At 33.6% G+C, this 14,059-nt stretch overlaps 2 protein-coding genes across 7 annotated transcripts in view; one reads left to right on the forward strand and one right to left on the reverse strand.

Annotated features, from left to right (window-relative positions):
• Positions 1 to 235: 235 nt before the first annotated feature.
• On the forward strand, positions 236 to 6,953 carry rab11bb (RAB11B, member RAS oncogene family, b). The gene is made up of 5 exons (XM_052534865.1): positions 236 to 460; positions 3,152 to 3,347; positions 4,815 to 5,008; positions 5,791 to 5,871; positions 6,685 to 6,953. The coding sequence occupies exons 1-5, from the start codon at positions 421 to 423 to the stop codon at positions 6,828 to 6,830; spliced, it is 657 nt and encodes a 218-aa protein (XP_052390825.1). The 5' UTR covers positions 236 to 420; the 3' UTR covers positions 6,831 to 6,953.
• Positions 6,954 to 10,878: 3,925 nt separating this feature from the next.
• Positions 10,879 to 14,059, reverse strand: part of LOC127938287 (phosphatidylinositol 4-phosphate 5-kinase type-1 gamma) — a 44,036-nt gene continuing 40,855 nt past the window's right edge. For all 6 annotated transcript variants that reach the window (XM_052534792.1, XM_052534802.1, XM_052534810.1 and 3 more), the window contains one exon: positions 10,879 to 13,753. In XM_052534792.1, the coding sequence (XP_052390752.1) occupies positions 13,751 to 13,753 (3 nt within the window). In that variant the 3' untranslated portion in view covers positions 10,879 to 13,750. The remainder of the gene's footprint in view (positions 13,754 to 14,059) is intronic.

Consider the following 14,059-nt stretch of genomic DNA (forward strand, 5'->3'; position numbering starts at 1 on the left):
CTGAAATATGTATGTTTATTGTAATAATGATAAATATTTTAATATTTATATTGTAAAATTCTGATGTATTTTCATATTTTTTTAAGACTAAACGTCTGGGGAAAAGATCCCAAAAGAAACGTACACACACACACACACACACACACGCACACACACAACTACGGTAATATCCCGGTGTTTTTAGCGCCCTCTAGCGGCCGCGGAGCTCCAGAGCTGAGCTGCGGGACTCCGCCCCTAATCCAGACCGAGCAGATCGCTCTTCCTGCGGCGTGACAGCAGCAGCAGCAGCGGCGGAGGCACTGGAGCATTGTGTGTCTTTAATATTCATTTGATTCTTTCTTCTCACACTGAGTTATTAATACATCATCATCGGATTTCCCTCTCTCTGGACGGACTGCAGGACGGAGAGGCTTCTTGACAATGGCCAACAGGGATGATGAATACGATTTTTTGTTCAAAGGTAAATTCTGCATTCCTTCAAACAGAGCAGAGGAGTAATCATTCATAATCCATCCATTGTTCCAGATCTGACATGCAATTGAATAGCCTGTTGTATCAGGAAACATCTTTCGCCGCGGCACCCGTCTAAAATCATAGCATAATTCACAGGCTTTGAGACAGAACCTCCCGCAGAGGCATCGATGCACATCCATCGATCAGTGAAACATCTGTGTGCGATGGCTGGATGCTTTCACACGGGATAGACAGAACCAGGGCCTGGATGATGGAGAATTAGCATGCGTTAAATATATATGAGCCTGAAATGAGATGCAGCCCTCTCTTGAGTGCATGCTCTCATTAAGATAAAAACAGCAGGGGGGTCATTTTGCACTGCGATCTAATGCTTTCTAGTGATTATAACTGCTAAAACATTCCTATAACTTTCCCTGACGTGTTGAAATATCATGTCAGTGTTGGAACAAATAGGCCAGTGCTTAAAATTCTGTCAATGGAACGTCCCTGACATTATTCACATGAGATACATTCTCATAATGTTGAGAGGAAACGTTCTAAGAACATTGTTTTCGGAACGTCCTTATGATGTTATTAGTATGTTCTCAGGTTTAATGTTCAGTAACATTTTTGGTAATAACAATAGAACGTTTCAAGGTGAAAGAATGGAATGTTACTCTAACGTTCGTACAACCAAGAAGAAACGTTCTTAATACATTAAACTGGTCGTTTTGATTATTTCAAAACATTCAGGAATAAAATGTCCCGAAGGGTTTTAAAATGAAATGTTCCTCTGACTTTCACATAACTGATAATAATAATAATTATAATACAAAAAAAAAAAAACACATTAAGTATAAAAAAGTGTTTTAAACGTGGAAAGAACATTCAAATGTAACATTTTCAGAATTTTTTCAAAATGTTACAATGAAATGTTCCTCTGACTTTCTCATAACTAAGAAATAACGTTCTTTAGATATTTATAAATGGGTGTTTTAAACGTTGAGAGAACATTCAAATGTAACATTTTCATGATATTTTCAAAATAATACAATTAAATGTTCCTCTAACATGCAAGAAGAGATAATAAGTAATACGTAAGTAATAAGTTTTGAAGGTTTCAACATCCAGAAATAACTTTTTATAATTTTTCAAAACAGTTGAATGTAATGTTCCTCTAACATTCACATAACTAAGAAAAACATTTTTAAAATACAAAAACGGTTGTTTTAAGTGTCCAGAGAACATTCAAATGTAACATTCTCAGATGTAACATTCTCGGAATGTTTTCAAAATGTTACAATGAAAATGTTCTTCAAACGTTCTCATAACTAAGGAAAAACGTTCTTTAGATATAAGAAATGGGTGTTTTAAATGTTGAGAGAACATTAAAAAGAAAATCCTCAATGTTTCTGTAACATTCACGTAAACATGGAGAAAAAAAATGTTCATAGAACATATTTCTGTTAGCTGGGTAGGATCACGGCAAATTTTAGAAAAAGCACGCGTGATAATAACGAAGCCACATGCTGAAGATCAGTCCTGCAGCTGATGTGTTACTGATTGAATCACGACACCTGATCAAAGTCTGACGCTGAATTTCTGTGACATTCCACTTTCACCAAATCAGCAAAATGTGAGGATCAAAGTTCGACTTGTCTTCCTAAGAGTGCGTGAGGATATCAGCCTGAGCTGAAGGAAGTCAACGCAAACGCTTTCACAGCTTTAAAGGAAAACAAAAACTTCCTGACCTTCTTTTTTCTTCCTGAAACACAACATGAGATGTTCTAGAGTCACTGTCTGAGACATGATGATAGTGGAAGGCCACTGGGGGGGATGAACTCCAAAAATGGACATTACAAGTAGTCCATAAAACTATTTATATTTCAGATCTTATACGGGAATCAGATCTTGAGTAATGGGCCTTCAAAACCAAGAAAGAGAGAAGGAGTGATGCAACCACTGATATGTTCTTACTAGTGTAATATTGCATTATACTTATCATTTATATACAGAAATAAAAGTGAACAGCCATTATTATAGGGGTTAAATAAACAGTGTCTCTATTTCTCTATTTCTCTTCTTGAGAAAAATCAGTGATTATTTACCTGTTTTCCTTTAATATTTTATCTCTGTTCCTCATATTTAAGTGGCTTAAATCTTTAATTATTGTGTCAGGTAGATGTAATCAATTATTGGCTTGACACCATGAATATTTACCGTTTTCCGTATGTCTATGCGCTCTACTATTCACAAGATTGGGTTTTTAGAAATAAGTCTCTTCTGCTCACAAAAGCTGCATGCATTTAATCAAAACTACAATAAAAACAGTAAAATTGTGAAATATTATTACAATTCCAAACAGCTGTTTTCAATGTGAATATCTGTTAAAATATAATTTATTCCTGTGATGCTCCGCTGTATTTTCAGCATCATTCCTCCAGTCTTCAATATCACATGATCTTCAGAAATCAGAATAATATGATGATTTACTGCTCAAGAAACATTGAACACAATTGTGCTGCACAATATTTTTGTGGAAACTGATGCATTTTATTTTTTAGGATTCACAGATGAATAGAAAGTTTAAAAGAACTGCGTTTATTCGAAATACAAATCTGTTCTTCACTGTCACTTTTGATCAATTTAATGCATCCTTGATATTTACAAAATGTAATTAAATGCATGCTGCTCTCAGTTGTTCTCATCGGAGATTCGGGCGTGGGGAAGAGTAACCTGCTGTCACGCTTCACAAGGAATGAGTTTAATCTGGAGAGCAAGAGCACGATCGGAGTGGAGTTCGCCACCAGGAGCATCCAGGTGGACGGCAAGACCATAAAAGCTCAGATCTGGGATACGGCTGGACAGGAGCGGTACAGGGCCATCACTTCTGCGTGAGTACAGTCATGCGTCAATACAACCATCTGTACTGTAATACAGCATTGTGTTAATAACACAGTACTCCAAAGATAACTACCCAGTGCTATTACAGTATCATTGATGCACTACTATAGTTTTTATTCATATGCTGAAATAGAATTGTTCATAAATATTTGAAAATGTAAAAAAAGTAATGTAATTTTGTTTGTCATTTCAACTTAGTATTTATTTTTAGTGCAATTTTTAGGTTTTATTGTTTTTGTAAACCAAGTTAAACTAAATGAAAATTAAACATGTTGCTGATTAAAATGTAGCTGAAATATAATAAATAATTTTTTTTGTATTTTATTATTTTTCTGTTAAAGATTTTGTTTCAAGTAATTAGTTTTTATGGTTTTAGGTTTAGTGCACTATAATAGCTAACTAACCTTGGTTCTAGTTTATCTTAATAACTTATGCAAGAAAATATAAAGAATATATACATTTTAAGTTATAATACACATATATATATATATAAGTTAAACGTAATAAATACACCACAATAAAAAATAATTTGCATTTGTGGCTGTTGATAAGTGTCCAAAAATAACATTTACATCCTTCACCTCAGCCATTAAACTGTTTTATTTTTATATTTTGTATTTTATTTTAATCTTTCAGCCATTGTATTTTTTAATAGTGTTGGCGATGTGATAAAAACCTCTAACTATGAGCAATAATAATTTTTGCTAATTTGTTAAAATATAAATATTAGATGAAACACTAGAACTAAAATAAAATTATTAACTAAATAATAAAATTAAATGTATTGAAATAAAACTAAAACCAAATTAAAATAAGTTATGTTGTCTACAACTAATTTAAATGATTTGGCAAGTCAGCATTGCTTTAACAAAATAAAATATTTATTTATTTACTAACTATATTACATAAAAAGTCAAACTAAAGCTTAAACTGTGCAATAGTAATTGTGAAAGCAGGGATATTATTGCAAAATAAATCTATTAAAGACTTTTTTGTTAATTTGTTAAAATATAAATATTACATGGACAAAAAAAAAGTAATTTTGCTTTGACAACCACCTGAAATAAGTTTCTAATGCAACATTGCTAAATGAGAAATAAAATGTATTAACTAAATAAATTAAATAAAAACTAAATCTGAACTCTTAATTAGTGATAGCGAGATCATGGTAATTACTGCTAACTAAAAGTAAAACAATAAAAAAAAAAATTTAAATATAAATTAGTAGGCAACATTGCTAAAATTGATTAAATAAAAAATAAGGTAAAATTTATTTAGCAAAAGTAAAACTATTTTAAAAATATTTGTTATTTTTTTAAAATTTAAATATTAAATGAAAAACAACACCTAAACTAAATGAAATAAATAAAACTGAACTAAAACAAACGTTGAGCAATAGAGAAGTGATGTTTGGTATTTTGGCTCAGACTGTGGTTATGGTTTTCGGAGGTCTGCAGGTATTATCGTGGCGCGGTCGGCGCGCTGCTCGTGTACGACATCGCCAAACATCTGACCTATGAGAACGTGGAGCGCTGGCTGAAAGAGCTGCGAGATCACGCCGACAACAACATCGTCATCATGCTGGTGGGGAATAAGAGCGACCTGCGGCACCTGAGAGCCGTTCCCACCGACGAGGCGCGCGCTTTCGCAGGTACAGACAAACTGATGCTGCTTTTCTTCTCTGATTTATGTAGGCGTGATGTAAAGCTGTGGAGAATTACATCCACTACAGGAATAGTTCAATAGAAAAGTAACTAAAATGTCCTCACCAAGATCAGGATGAGTTTGTTTCTTCATCAGATTTGTGGAAATGTAGCACTGCATCAGTGTCTCATCAATGGATGCTCTGCAGTGAATGGGTGCCGTCAGAATGAGAGTCTGATAAAAACATCACAATAATCCACAGCACTCCAGTCCATCAGTGAACATCTGGAGAAGACAAAACCTGAAACACATCCAGCATTAAGATGATTTTAACTCAAACACATAGAGTCTATAATCCAGAATAACACTTCCTCCAGTGAAAAAGTGTTCTGGTCTGAATCAGGAGAGAAATCTGCACAGATCAAGCACAGTTTAAACAGACAACAGGAGATGCACTTTTTCACTGGAGGAAGTGTTATTATGGATTATGGACTGCAATTTTAGCTGGAAGCAATTGTTTAAAGTTAAAAATATCTGTTGCATATGAAAGATTCTGGTAATTGCATTAATCAAACCTCAGTGAGGTTTGTTTGTGGACAGCTCAGAATCGAAACCCTTCAGAGCAAATCACATGTGTTTGTTCAGGAGGTTTTGTACTCGATCAAAAGATCTGTAGTAATAGTGCACCTGAGTGTATAACAGTGAAAACACGAAAAGCTGTAAAAACTCATCAATGGTGAGGAAAGAGTTAAGAGCAGATGATGTTAAACACCTACTGTTTGCTTCCAGAGAAAAATAACCTGTCATTCATCGAGACGTCCGCTCTGGACTCGACTAACGTGGAGGAGGCCTTCAAGAACATCCTGACAGGTACAGACCCAAACGCTTCCTCACTTTAGCACTAAACCAGCCAACATGATTCACCTGACAGCTACAGTGGATCTGAACAAGTGCAGCATCTGCCATCTGGTAAACTGTGATCGCCTGCAAGGAATTATGGGGATTTCAGAGAGATGTTTCAGATTGGATTGGAAATATTCACACTTACATTGAAGCGATTTCATAATCATTCTCTACTAGAAGATGTAATGCAGCATCAAATCTAAAATTCTGTGTATTTTCAGTTCATTTTGATGCGTTTCACAATTATAAAAACCTGGAGGGAAAAATATTACATTCATTGAACGTCATACACAGAGAGAAGGGTTAATATCATTAAAACTAAAACTATTAAAACTAAAATATATATATATATATATATAATCCTGTTTAAAGATTGTACTTTTTTCCCTGTAATAGTATCCTTAATTTCTCATTGTTAAAGCAAAAAATCTTTGTGAAAAATAAAAAAGTATATATATTGCATATGCTTTTTTTTGTGAAAAAGTGAAAAAAATACTAATAATCATAATTAAAAAAAAAAATATATATATATATAGCATATTCTACTTAAACTAAAATGTAAAAAAAAGAAAATATATTAATAAAAAAAAAAGTTTCCGGTGGTACAAAAAAAGCCATTAATGGGTTCATAATAATCATAACAATCAACAGTTTAGCAGTTTACATCAAGCTATTCCACAGCGACAGAGCGATGCTTATTCAATGAACTCTCTGTTTTATCTGTAATAATCTGCATTCGTTTTCTGACTCTTTCTCTCTCCGTTTCTCCTGCATCTGTAGAAATTTATCGCATTGTATCACAGAAGCAAATCGCTGACCGATCGGCTCATGACGAGTCGCCAGGAAACAACGTAGTGGACATCAGTGTCCCGCCGACGACAGACGGACAGAAGGGCATCAAACTGCAGTGCTGCCAAAACCTGTAACCATGACCCCAGCCCTCAGCTGTCACGCCACTAATGTTCTCACTTTTATTTGTGTAATATATTTTTTCTTTTGATAGCTTGTGCTCTAAAATACTGCCACGAGTAAACTTTTACAGTATCTGACTGAGCTCTGGTTTATTGCCTGCAAGACTGTGACTCAAAAATTTAAATCAGGTTTAACAATGCAACCAAATATACAGAAACAGGGAGAAAAACAACGTTACCTAGACATTTTTTTTTCTTCAGACATCCTCTGCTACCATCAGCTGAATCTCAAGATCATGTGCAGGTCATATTTCACTCCAAAAAAATTTTAAAATTGTAATGAATAATTTGAATACTATCATATTTAATTGAAAAGGAATTTCACTCAACTTTGTATCACTGTAATGCAAAATTAAATATTTTTTCATTGTTGTAAAACAATATTAACTAATTAATATTGTTTTATTACAGTAATATTAAGAGCAAAATTCATGAAAATGTCATAAATATTACTTTTTAGTGTCATGGATCTAGGAATTAGGACCCAATTGCAGTGAGATAAAAAAGGGTTTATTGACAAAAGACTGATAAAAGAGGGTGGTGAAGTGCACAAGATCCCACAACAGGAACACTATGAACAGGAACAGCTAGGGAATGCCACTGGGAAGGCTTCAGGAAACAACTGGCAGAATACTCTGGCAACAGCAACACCAGGCTGATCGAGAAGACCACACATAGAGCAGAGCTCAGGAACTTGTTGACCACCGCCCCTAAGACAGACCAAATGCCAGGCAGGTAGAACCAGGGCAGGACACATAGGGACGGGTCAGGAACTCGAACACAAGACTAGACAGGACAAAGCTCCACAAAAAAGTTAAAGTACACATGAAATCAAAATGACTATATTTACTTTGTTCGCCTAAATTGATCGTTTTGTGCTGAACAATTCATCCATGCGAGTCAATCCACACAAAAAAAAATTTTGGCTTCATAATCTTTAATCAAAATCTGAAAATGCCCCTCCCCTCTGCATTGGAGGACCTTCACTGATGACGTAGGCTTGAGGAATTGGGCGTCTGCTTAATCCGTAACCACGCCCCTCCAACTGACAGTAGACAGGCTGCCTGTGTGTTTGCGAGCATTGACAGTGCGTGAAAGGAGAGATGGCGAGGAGGTGCATTTTTGGTTGTGGAACTCACGGAAGTTCCGTGACGGAACACTTTTCCCTTTCCCTAAAATTTCCTCGTTACGGTCCAGATGGATCGATATTATTACATTTCGAGGAAGGAGGGATAACAGAGTGTTCACGGATGTGCTCGAAGCACTTCACGCGCGAATACTCCAAAAACAGGACAGAACACGTAATGGGGTTCTTGAAATATCTGTCATTAACAGATAACGCTGTCCCGTCAGTGTAGACCGTTGGTACCTCACAAAGTTTGACGACGGTGAGTTGAAATGAACCATGTCTCATGCAATTGAACACACCTACTTATCTAGAGCCAATCAGGTGCTAGTTGGAAAATAAGCCACGCCCATTATTTTTCCTCATTTATTATTCCGTTTCTCTCTGAAATACGTCACAACACTGGAGAAAAGCCGTTTGCAACTTCCGTTTCACGGGGACTTTAAACTCAAGACAAGGAAAAATACAAACCAATATAAGGTTAAGTAACAAAATAAGAAAACTACCAATTTAACCAACTTAAAGAATAAATCAAACAAAACCAAGAATCAAGACAAGACAAGACAAACCAGACCAAACCAAACCAGACCAGACCAGACCAGACCAGACCAGACCAGACCAGGAGACACAAACACATATTGAGATTGAGACCAAGACAGAGGGGGGTGAGAATGACCACGGACCATATAAATAGCACTATAAATAGGGAGGAAAATACATGAGGCACAGGTGAGCACAATTAGACAACTAGGCTAACAAGAGGGTGTGGTAAAGAGGAAACAAAAAGGAGGGGCTAAGGAAGCACATGGACAAGGAAAACAAAGCCATGTGCTGAAACAAGAACCGTGTCAGTGCAAAACTCTGACATTTAGTCTATTATGAAATACTGCGAAAAGCAAAATGTTTTTGTTGTTGCATTAAGCTTAATATTTTTATGCACTCATTTTATGACAGTTTCCAACAAAATCTAATTATGAAAAAAAAAAAATATATATATAAAGTAATAAAGTAAAGTAATAAGTAATTTTTTTGCATCAACTTTGATTTTGACATTCATTTCTGCAGAATCTTCATGACATTTTCATGAATTCACCTCAAATTCCAATTGCAGTACAGCAATGATACATGTTTTATTTGTATTTGTTTGGTTAAAAATATTTTATAACCACGTTTTCTTGAGACTGACCTTAATACTTTACAGCAGAGTTGTGAAATCAAGCTACTAGACAGACAGTACAGTTGATAAAGCTGCTAGTTGAGTCTGATATCACAGCTTTCTATTCCTGTCTGTCTTACACTACGGAGGAGGAAGTCATATATGCAGCAGACAGGAAGTCCCGCCTTCCCAAACACATCTGTGGTATCAAATAACAAATACACTCATGTGGAAACTATAGTGTACGACTAACAGATAAGGAAAACAACTGGGTACTAGACAACAGCTCACTTGTTACAGCACTATTAATTTGATTTGAAATGCATTGGGATTGTTTATATATATATATATAAATTATATATATGTGTGTAGGTCCATTATTGTCACACACACCTCAGTGTCTGAAGTCTCATGAATGCTGGTCTGGAGCTTCGCTGTGAACACACACACACACACACACACACACACACACACACAAACAAAACTATTTGCAATTATAAACATTTTCAAATTGAAAATAAAATGATGCTTAGATTGTGAATAATAACCTATAGCTTCAATTATGCATCCAAAATAAACATGTACAGAAATGCTCCACTATGACGTCACTTCCCCTTTCTCCTGCATCATGGACAGAACATTGCATTATGGGTGCAATAAAAAAGTAGTTTTCATACTGCACTGACAATGATAATAATAATAGAAATTACTCAAATTATAAAAAGAAAAATTCATTAACATAAAAAACAATTAAAACAGAAATGAATGGAAATTCTGTAATCTGAAAACAATATATAAATATTATTATAAATATAATAAAATACATATTGTATTTCTTTTACTAGTAAGAAACAGTCATTATATGTAAAATACCATAATGACTGTTTCTTACTAGTAAAAGAAATACAATATGTATATATTAATAAACATTTAAAAAAGGAAATTAATGGAAAAAAATTATCTGACAGCAATATTAATATATATATATATATATTTTTTAAATACGTATAAAAATATTGTAATTTATATTTTAATACTATAATTCTGACCAACACTCGGAAGATTTCTGTTTCAAATAAATCCTGTTCTTTTGAACTTGTGACATTTTTTTTATCAGTTTCCACAAATATTGGGCAAATATTGGTTTTCAACATTAATAAAAAATCTGAAATGTTTCTTGAGCAGCAAATCATCATATTTTCATGATTTCTGAAGATCATGTGACACTGAAGACTGGAGGAATGATGCTGAAAATACAGCGGAGCATCACAGAAATAAATTACAGTTTAACACAGATTCACACAGAAAACAGATATTTTAAATTGTAATAATTTTACACAATATTGCTGATTTTACTGCATTTCTAATGAAATAAATGCAGCATTAGTGAGCAGAAGAGTCTCTTTAAAAAACATTTAAATGTAACTGATTATTGACTGAGATTTTGCTGATATTTCTGGGATGTTTCATCAGCAGCTGGTTTCACTAGGTTTTACTAGAAGCGTGTAAAATCGAATGCTGTTTTTAAAACATGATGTCCGTAATGATGTGTATAATACCATGCAAATTATTCAGCCATAAACGTGGCCGACACTCTTTGCATGTCATTTGTTTTTACCCACAATACACCAGACATGGCTTTAGACCTGAGAGGAAACAGATTCACACAATGCACAGTAAATCATATTGAAATGCAGAATCCCAGAGTGAAAGGAAAAGTGTAGTTTCCATATAGGCTTTATTGGTATGGTTTGTTTTTATGTTTACATCATCATAACCAGCTAATGATCTGTACAAACACACAGGCCATGGATGTTCAGTGTTCGAGACGCACATTACTTGGGTTCACATGCAGAAAAGAGCTGCAGAAATGACAAAGCCTCAAGTACAGCACAGACTTTCCTCAAACCAATAACCAAAGATATATACAGTACAGTCAAACACTCGCTTACACACACTTTAGTTATCACATACTCATAAACACTAGATGTCTGAAGAGCTAAACCAAGCGTCCTGAACAACATGCAGGCCACAAAATAAAACTCTTGTTACTTCACACATATTATTATTACGCTTTAAAACATACTGTACATTATACTACAAAGACTCGCACCATGAAACATAAAAAATAGGATTGATTTGGATAATATTGAGGATTTCATTGCTGAAATTTTAATATTGAAATAAAATAGTCCATTTCATTCTGTAAAACCCAAACTGTAAGAATAAAGAGAGGATGCAGATCAATAAAAACTTTACATTAATGCACTTAAAATGGACAGTAACAATTCTTTAAGTATCGCCTCTAGTATTTTATACATATAAATAAAATCATAAAATGATGTCCAATTTTTAAATCCATTTTCCATTATTGTAAATGTGATTTTTTGTGTGTGTTGATTTTCCAAAATTAAGGATGAATCAGAATTTTTTTTAATCTTATATATAAAAAATGTATAGCCTGAATGCACTGTTAGTCGCTTTGGATAAAAGTGTCTGCTAAATGCATGAATTTAATTTTAATTTTTAATTTAATTTAATTTTTAGATGCTGTAATGAACCAAAACATTCCCTCAAGAGATTGAATATATACATATGCATATTGAAATGTCGAATATATCATGATATTCAGCACATCTGAAATTAGCCTTAACAAAATTAAATATAAAATAAAATAGATATAAGATGATAATAAATATAACATTATTTTAAAAGAAAACAACATTCCTTGAAATGGAATAAAAAGGTTAAAAAAGCTGAATGACAAGGTTGTAAAAGCTCTCTGTCTCTGTCACAGTTCAGTGTTTTAATCACAAAACAGTCACTCTCTATCGCTCACAAAATCTGTCAGATTATATCATTATAGAAATAATGACTCTAGACAGCGCTCTGTGCATATATGGTTTTCAGTTATATTGCCTAAACATGATTCAAATCAGATGCATTTATTTGAGATGCGGAATATTAGTATTTATTATACTTCATTAGTATTTTTTATACTTCATTGGCAATGATACTGATAATATTAAAAACTTATAGAATAAAGGCTGGAATACACTACAATACTTTTCAAATCTGAACAGATTTTTTTTTTTTTTTTACACTTAATGATTTTGTAAATAGTGACTGAGGATCACTAACACACAACAAGACTTTGAAGTTGATCTGAACACAACAAACTCACACAGAAACATGTGCCTTGTTGCTAGGAGACGAGTGACACATTGAAACAATGTGTTCTAAAAACATAAAGCATGTTTGAAATCCTTCAAAAACAGTGTAGTGTATTCCAGGCTTAGCTTACAAAAACTTATAATAAATGATCAATTATAATTATCAAACTATATTCATTTATAAAAAATGCATGCATTTTATTTTTAAAATAAACATAATATTTAATAATAATATTTAAAATAATAATTGCTTAAAATAAGATATAAAAAAACGATAAAGTAAAACATGTAAGAATAAATTATATATATACATTATAAAATTATATGAATCATGTTTTTTATTAAAAGATTTTAGCAATAATAATAAAAAAAAAATAAAAGAAATAAAAGGCTATTTGCGAATAAAGTAAAAAATTATACTTAAGTATAAATACTATCGTAATAGATATCCATACAATTACGTAGATGAAAAATGACTATGAATAAAACATGTTTTTAGAAGAAAAAATACATTGGAAATTTTTCTATGAATGAAATATGGATTGTAAAATAATATATTTAATACAATTATTTTAAATAGGAAGAAGAAGAAGAAGAAAAACAATTTGCCAATAAAGTATAATAAAGATATATGTTCTCAAAAATTCTTAATATTACGTTTTTAAGTAAATGCATCTAATTTTAATAATGCTTAGGATTTTTTTTTTTTTAATACAAAAATATTGATTGAATGATTTTCTGCAATGTGTTGACCTGAATAGAAGGAATTCAGCATGTTTAATGAAGACGATCTAAAACAGTTTAATAGACCAACAATGGACCATAACAAAATTAATTTGACTCATTAAAAAAATACAGAGAAAGAAATGACTACTGTACATGACTGACAGAAAAAGCCAGGACTAATGCTCGGTTCATAGGTGATGCTGATATGTTTTGCGGTCCAGTGTTTCACAGCATCCATGTGTTTCCAATCATCTGCAGTGATGCTTTCAGTCTCAAACCTGTTCCTCTGATCACAGATTTGAACTGTATTCCACTCTGAACATCTCAGATGTGCACAAAATAAAAAGCATGCATCACGCAGGACGCATGGATTCAGGATTGAGTTCATGGAATGATCGAAGACATTAAATCTAGTCTAGTGCATCATGGGTCGCCGATAACTTGCAATGCAAAAGGATGGGATTTATTTGAGGGATTCGCACTGACATTTGGATTCACACACACACAGACACACACTGGATTTTCTGAGAGCTAACGTTGTTTTTGAGGGGAATTGATTGGGAAGTGGCACCCAGGTAGAAAAGGATTTTTTTTTTTCAGTTCATCTTCACTCCATCCTGAAGAAAAGGTCCCAGCAATACCGCTCCAGTCCCACAGCAGAGAGAGAGAGAGAGATGTCTACTGAACATCCAGATTACTGTACAGAGAGAGAGAGAGAGAGAGAGAGAGAGAGAGTGAAAACACTGGCTGCATCACACACAGTTCATCAAGTTCTGAGACACCAACAACAAACACACGGCGTCTTCAGACCTTATAATGCAGCTAGGGGAGAGCCAGAGAATGACTTTGACCCAGACAGCACACGTACGTCTGTGGAAAGCATCTGCTGTGTACAAACATCTGAAAGATGTCTTTAAGATGTCCGTTTTACATGCATTCTAAATACATCTTAAACACATCTTGTAAATGTTTCTTTAGTCGTATTGCAGATGAGATGTACGTG

This window comes from Carassius gibelio, chromosome A2 (assembly GCF_023724105.1).
Source record: "Carassius gibelio isolate Cgi1373 ecotype wild population from Czech Republic chromosome A2, carGib1.2-hapl.c, whole genome shotgun sequence".
Lineage (NCBI taxonomy): Eukaryota > Metazoa > Chordata > Actinopteri > Cypriniformes > Cyprinidae > Carassius > Carassius gibelio.